The 17,182-nt window shown below is 65.1% G+C and overlaps 5 protein-coding genes across 5 annotated transcripts; 4 read left to right on the top strand and 1 right to left on the bottom strand.

Annotated features, from left to right (window-relative positions):
- Nucleotides 1-25: 25 nt before the first annotated feature.
- On the top strand, nt 26-2,122 carry MNEG_6493 (Translation initiation factor eIF-2B subunit beta; the record flags this gene model as incomplete). The annotated part of the gene is made up of 5 exons (XM_014045037.1): nt 26-82; nt 502-687; nt 912-1,080; nt 1,577-1,784; nt 2,074-2,122. 5 exons carry the CDS (start codon nt 26-28, stop codon nt 2,120-2,122), a joined length of 669 nt encoding a protein of 222 aa, XP_013900491.1.
- A 3,967-nt stretch (nt 2,123-6,089) lies between these two features.
- Nucleotides 6,090-8,436, top strand: MNEG_6492 (hypothetical protein; the record flags this gene model as incomplete). The annotated part of the gene is made up of 6 exons (XM_014045036.1): nt 6,090-6,383; nt 6,645-6,802; nt 7,087-7,135; nt 7,430-7,465; nt 7,775-7,856; nt 8,051-8,436. The coding sequence occupies 6 exons, from the start codon at nt 6,090-6,092 to the stop codon at nt 8,434-8,436; spliced, it is 1,005 nt and encodes a 334-aa protein (XP_013900490.1).
- A 790-nt stretch (nt 8,437-9,226) lies between these two features.
- MNEG_6491 (hypothetical protein) lies at nt 9,227-11,218 on the bottom strand (the record flags this gene model as incomplete). The annotated part of the gene is made up of 5 exons (XM_014045035.1): nt 9,227-9,430; nt 9,673-9,958; nt 10,169-10,308; nt 10,461-10,757; nt 11,042-11,218. 5 exons carry the CDS (start codon nt 11,216-11,218, stop codon nt 9,227-9,229), a joined length of 1,104 nt encoding a protein of 367 aa, XP_013900489.1.
- A 193-nt stretch (nt 11,219-11,411) lies between these two features.
- On the top strand, nt 11,412-14,260 carry MNEG_6490 (putative chaperonin; the record flags this gene model as incomplete). Its single annotated transcript, XM_014045034.1, has 8 exons — nt 11,412-11,462; nt 11,859-11,890; nt 12,102-12,418; nt 12,620-12,723; nt 13,026-13,118; nt 13,347-13,513; nt 13,821-13,929; nt 14,195-14,260. The coding sequence occupies 8 exons, from the start codon at nt 11,412-11,414 to the stop codon at nt 14,258-14,260; spliced, it is 939 nt and encodes a 312-aa protein (XP_013900488.1).
- A 901-nt stretch (nt 14,261-15,161) lies between these two features.
- Nucleotides 15,162-16,958, top strand: MNEG_6489 (calcium/calmodulin dependent protein kinase kinase 2; the record flags this gene model as incomplete). Its single annotated transcript, XM_014045033.1, has 5 exons — nt 15,162-15,182; nt 15,351-15,461; nt 15,780-16,118; nt 16,264-16,332; nt 16,452-16,958. 5 exons carry the CDS (start codon nt 15,162-15,164, stop codon nt 16,956-16,958), a joined length of 1,047 nt encoding a protein of 348 aa, XP_013900487.1.
- Nucleotides 16,959-17,182: the final 224 nt, after the last annotated feature.

The raw sequence follows: 17,182 nt of genomic DNA, 5'->3' as shown, positions 1-17,182 counted from the left end.
CCTCCAGGTCATCCTGACCTACGGCATGTCTGACACCGTGCTGCTGTTTTTGAAGGAGGCCTCCAAAAAGAGGGAGTTCCAGGTGAACCATTTTGGGCACAGCTGGCAGGCTTTGCTGATTGCTTGGGATTGCGCAGGGCTTGGGTGCGGGCGCACGCAGGGGACCGATGGTGTCCGGTTGCAGCTGTTGTGGCGACGGGCCGGGAGTGGGGGGTGGGGGCATGTTCAGATTCGCGCTCGCAAACGGGGCCGGGGGCAGGAGGGTGTGTTGCTGCGGAGTGGGGCAGCTGGTAGGTCCCCTCCGCTTGCGCTGTTGTGGGCGCCTGCCGATGCTTGGGGCACCAAATGGAGCGGCGCAGCCACCTTTCCCTACCTGCACACACACGCACGCTCACGTACAAAACAGGCACGCGAGCGCACACACGCACACGCACTCCCCGCACGCCCCGACGTCACCCACACGCCGCACCTGTGCCCACCTGGCACCCCAAACCTGCTCAGGTGGTCGTGGCCGAGGCGGCCCCGCGCTACGACGGCCATAAGATGGCGCGCAAGCTGGCGGACGCAGGCGTGCAGACCACCCTCATAGCGGACTCTGCCGTGTTCGCTTTGATGGCCCGCGCCAACAAGGCGAGCTGGGCCGCATGGACGGGGCCCTGGGGGGGGGGCAAGGCCGCGGGGCAGGGGGTGCCGCATATGGGGCCGGCCTCACGCTTGCGGCGGAGGGGGTCAGAGCTTGTGGAGCCGGGGGTTCTTGGTCCAGCAGCACTCGCGGGGCCGGCCGCCGGTCGCGTGCGCGCCCCGGCTGTCCCAGCCACCGCCCCTCTCACACCATCACCAACACACACACACACACACACACACACACACACACACAAACCAACACTGAAAAAAAACTCACGTCCCCGCAGGTGCTGGTGGGCGCGCACGCCGTGCTCGCCAACGGCGGCGTGGTCGCGCCCTCCGGCAGCCACGTCGTCGCGCTGGCGGCGCGGCGCCACTCTGTGCCGCTGGTCGTGCTGGTGGGCCTGCACAAGCTGAGCCCCCTGTTCCCCCACGACCCAGACGTCACCTTCAACGGTGGGGCCCCGGCGTATGGATTTATACGCGCATTCATGCGTTCCGCCCCTTTCCCTGGCGGCGAGGGGACTGTTGTGGTGGATGGCTGGCCTGCGTTTGAGGGGGGCGCGCCGTTTGAATGGCCGAGGCGAGCGGAAGCTGCGCCACAGGGAAGCGCCGAGTCGTGAGGGGTCGGGACGAGGGGGCGCATGGCCCCTGGCAGGCGCGCACCTTTGCATGGAGGCGGCCGCCCGGCAGTGCGTGGCGGCAGGCCAGCCAGACGCGCCCCGTCAGCGCGCGTCCCTCTCAGCCGCTCAAAGGCAATCACATGACCCCGACATCATGGCCGTTTCTCAACCTGCAAATCACACACACACACACACACACACACACTCACACACACTCACACATACACACACACACAATCACGCGATCACGAACTACACACACAATAACACACACACACACACAAATTCCACACAATCACAGTCACACACATTTGATATCCCTCTCACAGAGTTCAAGTCCCCGGCCGAGGTGGCGGATTTCGATGTCCTCGCGGAGGCCTTTGTCCGCCGCGACGAGGGCGCGGAGCCGGTCAATGTTGAGGTGTCAAACCCCTGCTTCGACTACGTGCCCCCGCACCTGGTCAGCCTCTTCGTCACCGACACCGGGGGTTACACGCCGTCGTACGTGTACCGCCTGCTGGCGGAGTACTACAGCAGGTGGGGGGGGGCTGATGTGCGGCGGATGTGGCCCCGGCGCGGCGCGGTCTTCTCGTCCCGCCTCTCTGCCGCAAGGGCTGCCGCCCGCCTGCAGGCCCGCTAGCCCCTGACCCCTGTTAGCCCCACTGAACCCATCCCCACCCTCCCACTCCCAACGTCGACACCCCAGCTCCTGCCCCCACCCTCTACCACGCAAATCTCCACCCCTGCCTCCACCAGTCCAGCCCCCGCCACCTCAACCACTGCAAGCCCACCCCTCCGACTGCCGTTCCAACCACCACGACCCCAGGGAGGACTACCTCCTGAGTGCAGAGCTCCTGAACCTCATCAACAAGTAGCAGCGCACAGCCGCAGCTCTCACACCACCCAGCAAAGCCACCCTGCCTGGGGAGCAGTGCGTTGGCCGCGCCCGGCTGTGAGGCGCCGGCGGACGCGATCAACATGGCCAGGGGTGACCAGCTGACTACTGATTGCCCTGCGTGCAGCCCACAAGACTTGCGCATCCATCTGACAAACGCCCATGAGCTCCTGCCCGGGTTGGTCCCAGACTCCCCAGGGAGGGGGGGGTCTCGTCATATGGGGTGGTGCGAACGGAGGCGGTCTGGTGATTTCAGCGGCACGCACAGCAGCTGGTTGACCTCCTCGCAGCATGCAGGCCATGGTTCGGGCAATCGCAGCCGAGCCAAGTTGTGGCCGTGTAATCCGCATTTGGTGATTATGTGATCAGCACGCGGCCTGTCGGCATCGATTCCAATGCGCGCGTCCCCTGTGCCTTGGTGCGACCCTTCAAACGTCCACCAGGAGCATCAGATTGCCACTCCAGGGCTGGCTTGGGGCCGGTCCCGACCTAAGCCTGATTTTGGGGCGGCAACGATGACATGCAGGGCTAGCATGTGCCTTGTCAGCCCCGCCTGCAGAGGTCAGACCAAAATCAAAGCTATAAGGAGGCCCCCGCAACTGGGTTTTATTGGGGGTTTCAGGGAGGCCAGGACATGACAAGGCACGTCAGCGTGCCTTTGGGATGGGAGGCGGGTGTGAGTGCACAGACACAAATCTGGGGCATGCTTGGCGGTCTGGGCGAAGATTGGGGCTTGAATTGTGCATGTAACACAGTGGATGAGATGCTTGTGCTTTGCCTTAGCAGCAGCGGCGCCATGTGTACGATAGACAGATGGTGCGGCAGTTGGTTTTGGGTCGGTTGCCCTTGCCTACAAGGATACCCGTCATGCATACTTCCCCTGACCTGCCGCATCATTTGTGTCCACTAATTATCAATTGCCTTGGTGTGTTTGTTTAGGGCAGTTCGCGTTATCAACACAGTCCCGACAACAATCCGGCAACAAACGGAATCGATCTGGTGCCGCCATCTGGCTGCACACCCCTAGTGATTTGCATATAAATTTTATATAAGGGTACCCCCCACTCTGTGTGGCGCCGCCAAGGTGCGCTGCACCCAAAGGACGGCGCCGCACGCCACGTGTTTTTGATACATTAGGACGTGGCACTATCGCAGGTCGGACACTGCCCCACGATGTGGATCCCCGGCACAGCTCCTGATCGCTCCACGCAAACCGGCTGTCCCTTGGACTGTCGGACACTGTCTCGCCAGATCTCTCGTCGCACGCGCACTCTGACGTCATCGCCTCTCAGATATCACGCATGGTCCCCGTCCACCCCACGACACCCCACCCAAAACAGCGCGACAGTCAAAGACAAGCTGTGCACAACAAACTACCTGCACGGGAGCCCAGGCTATGGCAAGCTTGGCGCGTCAGTGGACGGCGCGGCCGGCGCCGGCCAAACAAGCGGCAAGCCGCCGAGCGTCATTCACACCCCGCCCAGTTCTTGGCACGCCTCCCAGGCGGCCCCTGGGCCCCGCCTCCGCGGCCCAGCCCCACACGCTGCAGCCGCCGTCCCCGCCGGCGGCCGGCGCGGCGGGCGCTTGGCAGCGCATGCCCGCTGAGCTCCCCAATTCCAACGGGGCGCCCCATAAGACTTTCGATTTCAACAGACAGTGGTGCGTTGCTCCCACACAGACTCTCTGGGGACCTGCTGCCTGCACCCCTCTGCCCAACGACAGGTGGCCAGCCGGCCTGGGGGTTTTTAGCCCAATTTAGCCCAATGTGCCGCGCTCAATCTCTGGCCCGTTGCCCGTGCAGCATCGGGCTGTTTGCATGCCCTCTAAATCCGCACCTGCGCCGGCTCCCTCCGCAGGTGGCCCGTCGCGCCCCTGGACTCATACGGTGGGCCCGCGCTGCGCCGCCATGGTTGAATTCCCCCCTCCGGCGCCACCTGGCGCGTTGCAAGACCAGCAATCCTCAGTCCGCATGTTGGCCCCAGCCAGCCACTGCTTGGCCCGGCCATGTGTCCACAACACATGTCTACACCCCAGACACGACTTGTCAGCGTCGGCCTTCACTCCCCCCTCCACACCACAGTCATGACCCTTACCCCCCTCTGCACACACACACACACACACACGAGCATTATCAACCACCGGTGCGTTCGTATACGCTCCCCGCTCGCAACATCAGACCCCGCGCGCCCCCACGCCCTGGAGCTCGTCGGCAAGCGCCTCGTGCTGTGGCGCGACGCTGGCGCCGGCGCGTGGCGCTGCATGGATGACGCCTGCCCACACAGGTGGGCCGCCGTGGAAACTCAGGGTGTGCTGCGCACAACACACACCTGCTCTGTCTGCAGGCGGTTCAGGTGCATCTGCAGGCGCTCTTGCGTGAGGGCTGGCAGCAAGCCGGCGGGTGCTCCGCCGGCGCAAATACGAGGGCTTGCCCTGAAATTGTGTGAAATTCGAGCGGTGTGCAAGCAGACCTGTGTGCTGTTGCCCCACTGCTCGAAAGCCGTGCGTCGCCGCAGCCTCCCCGCCCGCCGCCGCCTCGCCCCCATACCGTGCCCCTCTCCCCCCCCCCTCCGCCCTCGGTCCGCCCTCGGTCCCGCAGGCTGGCACCCCTGTCGGAGGGCCTCCTAGCCCCTGGGGGCGTGGCAATCGAGTGTGCTTACCACGTGGGATGGGAGGGCCCCTCATGGCCAAACGAAACTATTGCGGCCGCTGCAACACGCACCACGGCCGCACAATGCTGGTATGCTTGCTTGCCTCACCTGCCCCGCGGCAGTGCATATTGCCGGGCACGCACACGAAGGCCTGTGACTCACGCACCTGCTTCCTTGCGCCGTTTCTTTCCACACGCGACGCGGCCCTTTCGCAGGGCTGGCGCTTCGGCGGCGACGGCCGGTGCACGCGCATCCCCCAGGCTATCAGCGGCAAGGCCGAGGCCGCGGCCTGCGCCAGCCGGCGCTCGTGCGCGGCCGGCTACCCCGTGAGAGAGGCGGGGGGCCTCATTTGGGTGTGGCCGACGGCGGGCGATGACGAGGCCGCAGGTGTGGGGCTGTGCTTGGGTTGGTACATGCCCAGCTGGCGATCAAAAACAGACCCTGTCAGAACGGCATTTAACCCCCCACCTCACGCTGGCTTGACGCGTCCTTGTATGGCCCTTGATGACCTCGTTGCGACGCTTGCCGGCTGCGCCAGCATCCGCATTGCTTCACACCGCTGCGTGCGTGCGCTCTCCGGCCCGCAGCTGCCGCGCAGCTGCCGATGCCGCGGGTCCTCCAGGAGCACGTGGCCGCCGGGGGCAAGTTGCTCTGGTACCGAAGGGTGCTGCCCTACAGGTGATCACTTCTGCTGCTTCATGTGAACTTTCTTTTGGACCGGGCTGTTGCTCAGTTCTTATCGAGGCTGTGCTGTCAACGCAGCGCGGCGAGACCGATGCGTGGATCCGTGGCAGGAAGTGCGCCCCGCTGCCTGCACCAGGAGCCGTGCCCCAGCCCGCGGACCTGGCTCGGCGCGTCCGTCTGCCGCCGGCTGCGAAGTCTTCAGCGCCGCCGCCGTCTCCCTGACACATGCAAACCATTCTGGACCCCGCCGCGCCTCGAATCGCCCAGCTGGGACGTCGGCGTGGAGAACCTGGCAGGTGAGTCATCAACGCGCCACCCCTACCGACGCGCGCACTCATCAGTCCCCACGGCCGCCAACGCATCGCAGCCGCCGCCCCGCCGCCGGCGCCGCGTGCGGTCACCACAACTCGCTGCAGCGCCCGCCGCTTTCCGGCATCCCCCCGGCTTGGCTCGGCCCATCTCTGGCGGCTCCTGCTCACCGACAACCCCAGATGACAACTGATCACAGCCCATCACCACGCCTCAACTGGCTGATTTGAAACCACAGACCCAGCCCACCTGCCGCACTCACACCACGGGGTCCTACCACTGCTGCGCCGCGAGAACGCCGTCCGCATGCCCTTCAAGCCCGTCAGCCCCGCGCCCCTACAGCCCCACGCCGGCGGCGACGGCGGCAACGGCCACGAGAGCAGATGCCCGCCGACCGGCGCGCCTGGCGCGGCGCCGCAAGCCTCAGCGGCCGCCGAGGCGCCGTCGAGGAGGCCGCTGTGCCTGGTGCCGGGGCGGGAGCCCGTGGGGCTGTTCGAATTCCCGTCTGTCCAGGCGGGGCGGGGCTTCTGCGCGTACACGCCGCCCTGCACCATTTCTTATGACTACGACGCGCCAGCTGGCGGGTCCATGGTCCAGCAGGTGCGTGCGCCGACGCGCCACCCCGGCCGTGGACGCGTGAGTGAACGGCGGAGCGTCTGGGGCAGGGGTGTGGGGTGCCAGATGCGGGTTTCAAAAGGGCGCGAGGCCGGCCAGCCTCGGCCCGATGTGTGAGCTTTGCTAGCACCTGCGGGGCTGCCAGATGTTTTGAGCTGGCGGTCCGCTGCCTGCGACGTCGCACCTCCCGGTTGTGTGATGTCCATCGATCTCCCGCTGAGAGCGGCCCTTCTGCCCCTTCCCCAGATCTTCATATCCCCCGCCGGCCCCGGGCGCTCGATCGTCTTGACCGGAACCCTGGACGTGCGGGCCGACGGCAAAACGGACGCGAACGCGCCCCGGGCGTCGGGCCCGCGCTCGCCGCTGGCTGCGCTCGTGTCTGCCCTGGGTCGCCTGATGAGCAGGTGTCCTCGCGCGCGCAACTATCGGCCGCCAGGCGGCGTCGTGGCGGCGTTCGTCGTGGCCGCTTGCCAGGGTTATGTGGGCGTCGCGTTGAGCGGGCTGCTGCCACCATCTATTGGTCAGAGGACGTGCCATGTGTGATGACCTGGGGAGGCGCCAGAGGTTTGGCTGGAGGTCTGGGCCAGGGCCGAGAGCTCCTAGTTGTCTTGTGGCACAGTTGACCCCTACGTGCGTGATTTTTCGCTTACTGCTGACCCCATCTCCCACATCGCTTCCTTGACTGCAGCTTGTGGCCGCCGCCGGCCGCCTGGCGGTCATGCCTCTCCTACAATCTGGTGAGCTTGGCCCGTCCAGCTCACCACCCCGTCCAGCTCAGCATGCCGCCTTGACTTATCAGCAAGACATAGCACGAGCTGAATGCTGACCCCTGCATCCGCAGAGCTCCGGCCCTCGGCATGACTGCAGCTGGCACATAGGGTTGGGAACGCTGTGTGTGCAGGTGTGTGTGTGTGTGCGGCTCCCTTTGGTGTGGGTGTGTGTACGGGTTGAGCATCCCGAGGTAGGCTGATTCTTTCAGATCACGCGCTGGTTCCAACACATGCGTGCGTCCGCCGCGCCACCCTGCGCAGGTGTTTGACCAGGACAACGCCTTCCTCCATGCCCAGGTGCGCGCCCCACGAACGCCCCAGATGCGCAGCAACCCTTACTGGCCGCTTCCCGCTCCGGCTGAATGCAGCCACACGCCCTCCGGGTGGCGGTGACGATGCTCAACGCCTCGTACTCGCCGCTGGAAACGCCGCCGCCAGCAGGAACCGAGGAAGCCATGCACCATTCGCACAGCGGCGACACCCGCCGTCCTCCAAGCCCTACGAAAATCCATCGGCGCCCGGCATCGTCCGCACATGTCACTCCCCCTTCAATCGCCCAACCCACCCACCCACCACCACACCTGCCCCGGCCGCCCTACACCGTAGGACGTGTTGCTCAAGGCTCGGGGCCCCGGCGCTTGGCGGTCCTACTACACACCACTACAGAGCGACCGGCTCATCTCTGCAGGTGGGCGGCCTGAGATCCGGGCACGTGTCGTGCAGCCGTGGTGCCGGCGTGCAGCTCTCTACGTGCAGCGACCTGCTGCGAGTGTCTGATTGCAAATCGCAGCCAAAGCAACCACTGAGGATACAAATCCCTCGGCCCGCCAGCTAATCCTGTAGAAAACAAGTGCCTCCCCACCTTCAACGGCCGCCCCGCAGCGCGCCGCTGGATCGAGGAGCAGGCCGGCGGTGGCCCAGATTTCGGTGGCGCGCCCCTCGCGCCGCCGGCGCCGCTCCCCAAGCGAGTCGTGAACGACCGCTGGTCTCAGCACACCGCCGAGTGCAGCCACTGCGCTGCCGCCGCGGCCCGCCTGACCCGCGGCGTCGGCCTGGCCAAGGTCGCCGCCGCCGCGCTGTTCGCCGCCTTCTGCGGGCTGCTCGGCACGTTCGGCGCCCCCGGGCTGCTGGCGCGGGCGGCGGGGCCGGGGCTCGTGGCCGCGGCCGCGGCGGCCGGCGCGTGCAGCGCGGCGTGGTGGGCGCGGAGGGCCGAGGCGCTGCTGCGTGAGTTTCAGTACGTTGAATTTTCTCATGCTCAGAACCCCTGATGTAGATCAGACGGTCAACCCCTGCACATCGACGCTGTGTCCCTCCAAGCCACTTGTAGCGCCCTCTGGCTGCTGGCACGCCGCACCCTCACACATGTCTGATAGATCCATCCACCAGGTTGTGTTGTTGTGTGCACCCTGATGCTTACCCTCCTGCCTGTGTCCGTGCTCACCCTTCTGCCTGCTGCCTGTGTGCCAACATGCGCGTGTGTACAAAATATAATCCTGTTTCATGATCCCGATGCATGCTAGATGCCACACGAGATACTCTTGCAATAGACACTTGCACTGGACACCTTTTGCAACACACAGCCAGGCAACAACCCTGTTTGCGCCATGCACCCTGCACTTTGCTGTCACGTGTTTGCCTGCCACATTCTCAACATTTCAGAGCCATCTTGATCATTGTTTTCTCACTTGGAGGGCTTTACAACCTTGTGCAGCAATGCAAAGCAACTTTCCTCGGCCACTGGCCCTTGAAGTGTTTACACCAATGTGTCTTGTACACAGGAAGCAAAGCAACTCGTGACATGTCTTGAAAGCAGCGGCTCCTGTGCAGGCAGTATGCCGGCCCATAAGCGTGTGCATTGCGCTGCAGCCTGCGCCGCACCGAATTGGTAACTTGCTCACAGACGCGGCTGGCTTGCTAGCTGAACAGCTGGCAACAGCAAGAAACGGGTGGTGAAAGCAGGCGCAAAAAGAACCGAGTGGCAGGCAGACACAATGCACGCACGAACGTCAGCACCCAAAGCAGAGGCACAGGGCATGGGCATGAGCGCGATCGTCACCCTCAACTTGTCCCCGGTCGCGCGGCGCCCCCCGGCTGCTTCGCGTCCAGCCCTACGTTCGCCAGCCCCAGCAGCAGCGCGCCCCTCTGCCGCTCAAGCACCTCCTCGGTCTGCCGCTGCCGCGCCTCCGCGCCGCGCAGCCGCGCCTCCAGGGCCGCCAGCTTTGCGTCTTTGCGCTGCAGCACGGACTGCAGGCGGCCGTGCACCTAGGGTTGTGCAGGGGTTGTGGCGGCAGGGATTGTGGACAGCTGTGCAACTGGAGCAACCAAACCGCCCAGAGCCACGCACACACCATTTGCTGTGCAGCTCAAGCGCTCGTCGTCGGGCTCAAGCCAGGCGCATTAGATGGGATGCAGCAAAAGGCGGCGATTGTCCTTGTCAAGAGGGGAGAAGGGCAGCAGAAGACACGCATGACTGCAGTGATGTGTTCTCGAACCTCTTGCCTCACCTGCTCGAGTTCCGCCGCGTGCTGCGCCTTGACCGCACGCAATGCTGCCTCATGCTCCTGCTGCTGCAGCGCCGCCGCCGCGCGCCACTCCTCGCCCCGCCTCTGCGCCTCCTCTGCCGCCCGCGCCTCCCGATCCGCCGCAGCACCCAGCTCAGCACGCAGCTTCTCGCCAGCTTCCTTCAGGCGTGCTGAGTCGGCTTTGCAAGCCTCTACGTGGCCCTCTAGCTTCTGCACGTCGGCATCCTTTGCTGCCAGCTCCTGCAGTAGAGATTGGACCTGGTCTTCCCTGTTTGAGTCAGAAATTAATTCGAGTGGGGACGACGGTCAAGTCGAGCTACTGTGAATGCCATAAGTGCAAGTGTCACCGGCTGAGCCCTAACCCCCGAATTGCAGTAAATGCCCCAGGGGCGGGCAGCATCAGCTAAGCTGCTCTGCGAGCCCGAGCCTTGACGACCGCCATCAGGGCTTCTGCATGCGGCTGATCAGGCGCACTCACAGGCGCTGTGCCTCGCCGCGTGCCGCTGCCACTGCCTCGTTGGCGACCGCCTGTATGGCTTCCACCTCGCCTTGGCTCCACTCCTCCACCTGCTTCACAAACTCGAGGCGCGACGCGTCCAGGTGGCGCAGGGCGTCCTCCTGTGTGGATCAAGGCAGGCCGCGCACGCGTTGGGATGAAGCCGCTGGCGGAGCACAAGGGAGTCGGCACCCGCAAATCAGGAACAGCAAAGACCCTCCATGCAGCTGCATATGGGGCCCCACTTTTTCAAAGCTACGGTTGGCCAGCTCACCCGCGCCTCGCGCTCGGCTTCGACCCGCGCCTCCCACTCCGCCGCCTCTCGCGACCTTTGGTTCTCCCACTCCGCCGCGCGCGCCTCTGCTGCGCGCGCGCCCGCGTCCGCCGCCGCCTGCAGCTTCTCGACCTGCAGCTGCAGCGCGCGCCGCTCCTTCTCCGCGTGGCCCCGCATCTTCGCCGAGCGGTCCAGGGCCTCCTTTAGCCGCGCCGACAGGGCGGCGTTGGCCCGGCGCTCGTCATCCAGCCGCGCCTCGTACCCCTGGCACAGCTCTGCGACCGCGGCGGCCCGGGCCTGCGGGTCGGGGAGGCAGCTGCGACTGTCAGCTGGGCGCGCGGCGCCCACGCGCCGGGCTGCATGCGTGCCGCTGCTGCCGCCGCTCCAGCTGCCATGCACCACGCCGCAATGGAGCGGCGCGCGCGGCAGCTGCCCGGAAAGCAGCGGCGACGCAAACATCCAGCAGGCGGCAGGGCCTCGACACCACAGCCGCCAGCACCCCACGGCGCTGCAAGCGTGCTCCGTGCCCCCTTACGTATGCGGGTCGGACGCCTGCATTGCAGCAGCTGGGCAACCCTCACCTCGCGCTCTGAGACCTTGGCCTGGTGGACCTCTCTCTGCTCCGCCTTGATGTCGCGCACTTGCTGCTTCAGCTGGTCGTACGCCGACCGCGCCTTGGCGGCGGAGCCCGCTGCGGCGCGTGCGTGGGATGGAGGGGGTGGAGCGTCACGGCGGGGCGCGTGGGTCAACCTGCGCATTTGACTGCGAGTTTTCAAGCATGCTGGGCAGCAGGGCGCCGTCCAAGCCAGTGTGCGTGTCGGCGGCGGCAAGCACTCTGCGACCCGTTCGCATGCTGCAGCGCCGCGCCGCTTGCATTGCAGCTGGCTGGCATGCAAGTCCCCACCAGTCTGTTTGTTTCAAGTACCCGCCTTGTTGCTTCATTGGGCTTCCATGGTCCGCTGCTCTTTCAGCCATAAGGCAGTCAAGCAGCACGAGCTGCAGGTCAACAAGCGATCTGGGGTGTTGTGATCCGACCTAGGGCCAACCGATGATTGTCATCAAGTTTATCAACAAACTTGATAGCATTGAACACCAGTCACGCGCATGGGGACCCTTGCGCTTGGGCAAACCGTGGCCGCAGCTGCATTACCACCCGCTGGTGTTCACAACGCACGGGTGCACATGCTCGTGGCGTGCACCTAGCTGTCGACACATATCGTCCAAGCTATCAAGTTGTCAAGTATTTCGCACTGCGTTGCATTCACTGCCAGCATTGCACACACCACACATTCATCAATGGCACACTGCTTGCAGCGCAGCCTGCGCCTTACACGCAGCAGTGGAAATGTATTAAGCCGAAGTGCCTCATTGGCGCGCCCTAGGGCTGTGTCTGTGCAGGCAGCGGCCAAGGAGGACGTGCTTCTTCGAAGGTGCGGCCCATTCAATGCGAACAGCTCTTAGGTGATTGTACACAGTATTCGAATTGCATGCGTGCATGGCGGCGGGGTCACTGCATGCCCGACCGCCCGTGGCGCCACAAAAGCAGTGGGTGTGTGGCGCGAGGCACACCTGATGTTCCGAAGCGCGCCCACAGCCGTCGCACCCAGCCCGCCCTTGTCCCTCTTGTCGGCTCCGCCACAGCCTCTCTCAACTGGGCGAGGTCGCCGTGCTGGCCGTCGACGGCACCAACCTGGTCGCCGACGCCAAGCGCCGCCACAGCACGGCGCCCACCGCGACCGCGGCGCTCGGCCGCACCCTCATGGGTGCGCTGCTGATGGCCAGCTTCCGCAAGGACGACGAGGCAGTACAGGTCAGCTTCAAGGGCGATGGCGTGCTGGGCGGCGTGTTTGCGATCGCAGACACCAGGGGGCACGTGAAGGGCAAGGTCGGCAACAGCAACGCGGACCCGCCGCTGCGGCCTGACGGCAAGCTGGCGGTCGGCGATGCAGTGGGGGAAGGTGAGGGGGCAGTCCTTGGGGACTCCGAAATCCTCAAGAGCGAGGGCATCCTGGGGACTTTGAAACTTCTGAGAGCGAGGGCATATGTTGTGGCGTTGCTGCATGCTGCCGTCATCGACGCATCGTTGAGTAGAAATATCATGTCGCGCGGCAGTCTGACCGGTGAACCCCCACCAACTGTTGCGCCTGCGCCTGCTGCAGGCGTGCTGTCTGTGGTCAGATCTCACCCGCTGCAGCCTCAGCCGTACACCGGGATGGTCAAGATCGTCTCGGGGGAGATTGCGGAGGACCTCGCCACTTACATGGTGCGCTGCACGCCATCAGGGCGACGCACGGCCGGTGCCCAGCAGCAAACGGCAGTGGTGAAAAGGGAAAATATCACGTGTGCATGGATTTGGGCTACGATTCTCCGTCGGAATCCGACGCAGGCAACAACCCAGCATTGGAAGCTTCGCAGCAGCTGTCTTGCGGCCACGTGAGCATCGGGCGTGGCCAGGCGCCCGCCTTCGGCCGCGGTTGGCTGGAGCTCGGCCACAGGTCGGGCTGCGCGAGCGCTAGCAGCGCCTCAACGCCTGCTCGCCGGCCTTCTGACGCGCGCCTCTCGCAGGCCGAGAGCGAACAGACAAACAGTGCGCTGGCGCTGGGCGTCGCCATCAACCGGGACTGCAGCGTCAACGCGGCGGGCGGCTATCTAGTGCAGGTGCCGTCGCTGCGGAGCTTGCCGGAGCTGCGATGCAAAGCTTGCAGGGGGCGCGCATGCGCACCGGGGCGTAGCGGCTGCTCAGGTTCTGCCTGGCTAGCATGCGGCATGCGCGCAGGGGCTCGATCATGGAAAGGCCAGGCAGATGCTCTGCCGCCGGCGGTCGTTGCCGCTGCCAACGCCCGCCTCACCCTGCCTCGCCTCTTGGCTTGCCGCACGCACGTCCAGGTGCTGCCGTTTTGCTCAGAGGAGACGCTGGAGCAGCTCGAGAAGAACCTGTCGAGCCTGCCCAGCGTGACCAAGCTGCTGCAGAGCGGGGCCACGCCGCAGGACATCACGGACCGGATTCTGGACGGCATCGGCACGGCGGGGGCGCCTCTGGCCATCACGCCCAAGTGGGTGGCGCGGTTTTTAGGGGAGACAACCTCGCCCTGTTGTGGCATGGGCGCAGGAGCTTGTTTGGTTGCGCGATGCGGTTGAGAAGGCAGGGGATCTTGCGCACCCACCCGCGGCGAAGTGGTGCACGGCGCCCACCGCTCATGCCATGACGCCTGCTGCATGTTGGCAAAGGCAAGCTTCCTCCATCCCATTCAAATTTTTGGGCGTTGGAGGGGAAGCCCGGGCCTTCTCTTCTCAGTTGGGTGCTGTCGCTTTGGCTTCTGCCGACGCCCACACGCACGCCCTCGCCCCCGCTCCTTAAAGGTACGGCCCCTGTGAGGCGGACGCCCTCAAGGACCGGATGAAGCGGGCGGTGGCGTCGCTGGGGCCCAAAGAGGTGCGCTCCATCATTGAGGAGCAGGGCAAGATCGAGGTGAGCCCCGCGACGCCCCTAGGGGTGCTATCGGCCAGGCGGGGAGGGGGGGCGGCATTGGGCAGGCGCAGGCAGACGGTCAGGCCGGGTCACGTGCTTCAGCGACTGGGGCGTGCCTGCCAAGAGACGCGGCTGCCTGGGCCTCTTGCGCTGCTGACTGTTGAGCATATGGTTTGAAGGGTCGCTGTACAGATGAACGTGGGATGCCATGATGCAGCACACACCGCACCTTGACTGTACTTGGGGCACCCACAATCCCCGTCAGGTGCGCTGCGAGCTCTGCAATGAGGCCTACCACTTTACGGAGGAGGAGGTCTTGGACTATGTGTAACCCGGCCACACGTCCGCTTGAGAGCTCGCATTCTTCGGCGCCGAAGCATTTAGGCAGGGGCACAGACGCACAGTACTGATAGCATCGCACAAAAATCAGGCAGTGCAAGGAGTCACTTGCTCCGTGCCAGCCACAAAGATCATCAAGCACTAGATTTTCCAGGACACCAACACACATCACAAACGCAAGTCTTCGTTTCATATGTCGACATACACTACCGTACTCTCCTGATCACAATGCCAGGTCAAGCATTTGAAAGTTGACCCGTTGGGCTCTGTGGCGTATGGATTTCTGCAGCCCGAGAGGAGTATAAAAGACACAAAGACGCGTACAGAGTCAAGATTGGGTGCGGGGCGTCCTGTCTGGAGGGCAGATCGCTCTCAAAGGCTGCTGCGAGTGTCGTCGAAAGGTGATATACCAATGCGCATGATATGATTCTGCTTGATAGCGAGATCCTGGCACTTACAGCCACCACTATGCAGCAGGTCGACTGGTGGCAGCTTTGTCGACCTCACCGTCAGCCCCTCCCTGGGCAGCAGGGAGGGGCTGAATGTCGACAGAGAAGGACAACATAGTGCCTACAATGCTGGTGAGTGACGATCGAAGTGGCGGCGGACCAGGTGACTGGAGCGGTACCGCCACGCTGCAGCGTGACCCACCACCTAGCGTCGTATCTATCTCCCCCTTACAACCTGCGCCAGGCACTCCCTCCCCTGGGCCGAGCCAGTCGGGCACGCCCCGAAACCGTAGCCGCCTGCAGCTGCAGGCAAAGGCTGGCTCATCGGGCACGCCACCACCGCTCAGCGTGCGCACAACACCGCGGCATGGGTTGCATCCAAACGGCGAGGCGACACCGCCGGCTGCGCCCTCGCCCCTGCCGGAGGTCAAAGAGACCCCAAAAATGGTGGTCGACCGGCTCAAGGTGCGAAGCAGGCGCACGGTAGCTGTCTGACCCTGCAAGCCCATAGCAACCAATGATGCACTCAATCCGCCATTGCGCCTTATACCGCGCCTCACCTCCCATCCCCTATCGTATTGTTGAACCCCAACACATGCCTCGGTAAAATGATGTACCACAATGCACCCTCAGGGCCACGTTTTTGTGAACCAGTACCTGCTGATACGCGACCTGGGGCGCGGCGCGCACGGCGCAGTCAAGCTGGTTTACAGCACGGAAGATGACACTGTCTATGCCATGAAAGTGCGCAGCGCTTGATGCGGGCGCTGCTGTCGCATGCACCTGCATGCATGCGCTCAACCGCGTCTGCATGCATGCGCATGCAATCGGGCACTGCAGGCGTGTGCACGCGGCCCCTTTGCTGCGTGCACGGCCTGGGTGCAACGAATTGCTGTGCGGCCGCATGTTTGCATGCAGCCCCTGGTGCTGCATGAAAGCGAGTCCAGTACAAAGCCCTGCTGTTGGCCCGGCGGCTTGGTGTGCGCACGTGCTGCGCCACTCCCGGCCCCTGGGGCAAGGGTGGTTAACATGAGCTCCGCGGCTGCCGCTGCCTGCTCGCAGGTCGTCCACCGGCGGCGGGGCCTGCACCCAGGCCGCAACCGCACCATGAGCATGAGCCTCGACTTGCCCGGGCTGTCCGGCGCGTGGGCGCCGCTGGCGGCGGCCAGCGGCGGGTCCGGCCCGGTGGCGGCGCTGGCGGCGGGCCAGAGCTTCAGCAGCAATTGGGCGGCCGCAGCGGCGGGAGCCGCGCTGCCGCGCGCCGGCTCGGGCGGGAGCTCCAGCTTCGCTTCGCCTTCCGTCACGCCCCGCGCGCTGAGCGCCGCGCCGAGCCGCGCGGCGCCGTCGCTGCTGTCCGGCACAGCGGCCGCGAGCCGGGCCGCGTCGCTGGTGGCGGCGCAGGTGCCGGCCCCGCTTGCTAGTGGGCCGAGCCGGCGGGGCCTGGGCGGTTCTCAGCTGCACGCGCAGCCCCAGGCGCAGACGCAGGGCGCTACGCCAGAGGCCACAAGCACCGCTCCGACTTGTGACGCATCGGCTGTGTCCACAGGTCTTGCAGCGGACGCACCAGCAGCAGCAGCAGCAGCAGCAGCAGCAGCAGCAGCAGCAGCAGCAGCAGGTGAATCAAAGTCAATGGCAAAGCAGACAACATGCGAAGAATTGCAAAGTAGTGCAACAGAGACCCAGCAAGCACAGCAGCAGCCGCCATCACCCCAACACTCGCCTCTTACGCAACAGCAAGTCTGGGTCAAGATTTCGCAGGGCCGCGGCGAGCAGCAGCAGCCGCTGCCGCAACAGCAACAGCAGCAGCAGCACCACCACCACCCGCCGCCGCTGCAGCAACATCAACAAGTGCCACTGCAGCAGCCGCAGCAGCAGCAGCAACCGCCGTCGCACCAGCCGCAGCAGCCAGCCCCCCTTCCAACAATGCTGTCTTCGCTGCCCGACCCTGCGCTCACCGATCTGGTGCGGGAGATGGCGGTGATGAAGCGCCTCAACCACCCCAACGTGGTCAAACTACGCGAGGTCGTGTTTGACCCACTGGACCCGAAGCTGATTATAATGGTGATGGAGTACCTGCCAGGGGGGACGCTGCTGGCGCCAGCGACAGGGCTCGTGGCCGCAGGGGCCGGCGGGGCCGGCGGGGCCGGCTTTGGCGGTGGCGGGGACGCGGCCGGGGGTGTGCGTGGCCGGGTGGTGACTGAGCCGCTGCCCGAAGCGCTGGCCAGGAGTTACTTCAGGTGAGCGGGGCTGCGGCTTGGGGCACATGGGATTGAGCATAAGTAAGCCAGCAAGAGGCGGCGGCGCAAACCCCTGTGCTCACATGCAGAGCCGGTGTTTGCACGGGGTGACCATGTGCATGAGGTCGCTGATCGCGGCTGTGACAGTTCTGATCCCCACGCCGGCCCCCTCCAGTGTCCCTTGCCTTGCGGCCTGCCCTGCCCCGCCGCCGCGCCTGATGCCAACCC

This window comes from Monoraphidium neglectum (genome assembly GCF_000611645.1).
Source record: "Monoraphidium neglectum strain SAG 48.87 unplaced genomic scaffold scaffold01058, whole genome shotgun sequence".
NCBI lineage: Eukaryota > Viridiplantae > Chlorophyta > Chlorophyceae > Sphaeropleales > Selenastraceae > Monoraphidium > Monoraphidium neglectum.
Note: the sequence above shows the minus strand (reverse complement) of the source record. Positions and strands in the feature narration are given on the sequence as shown.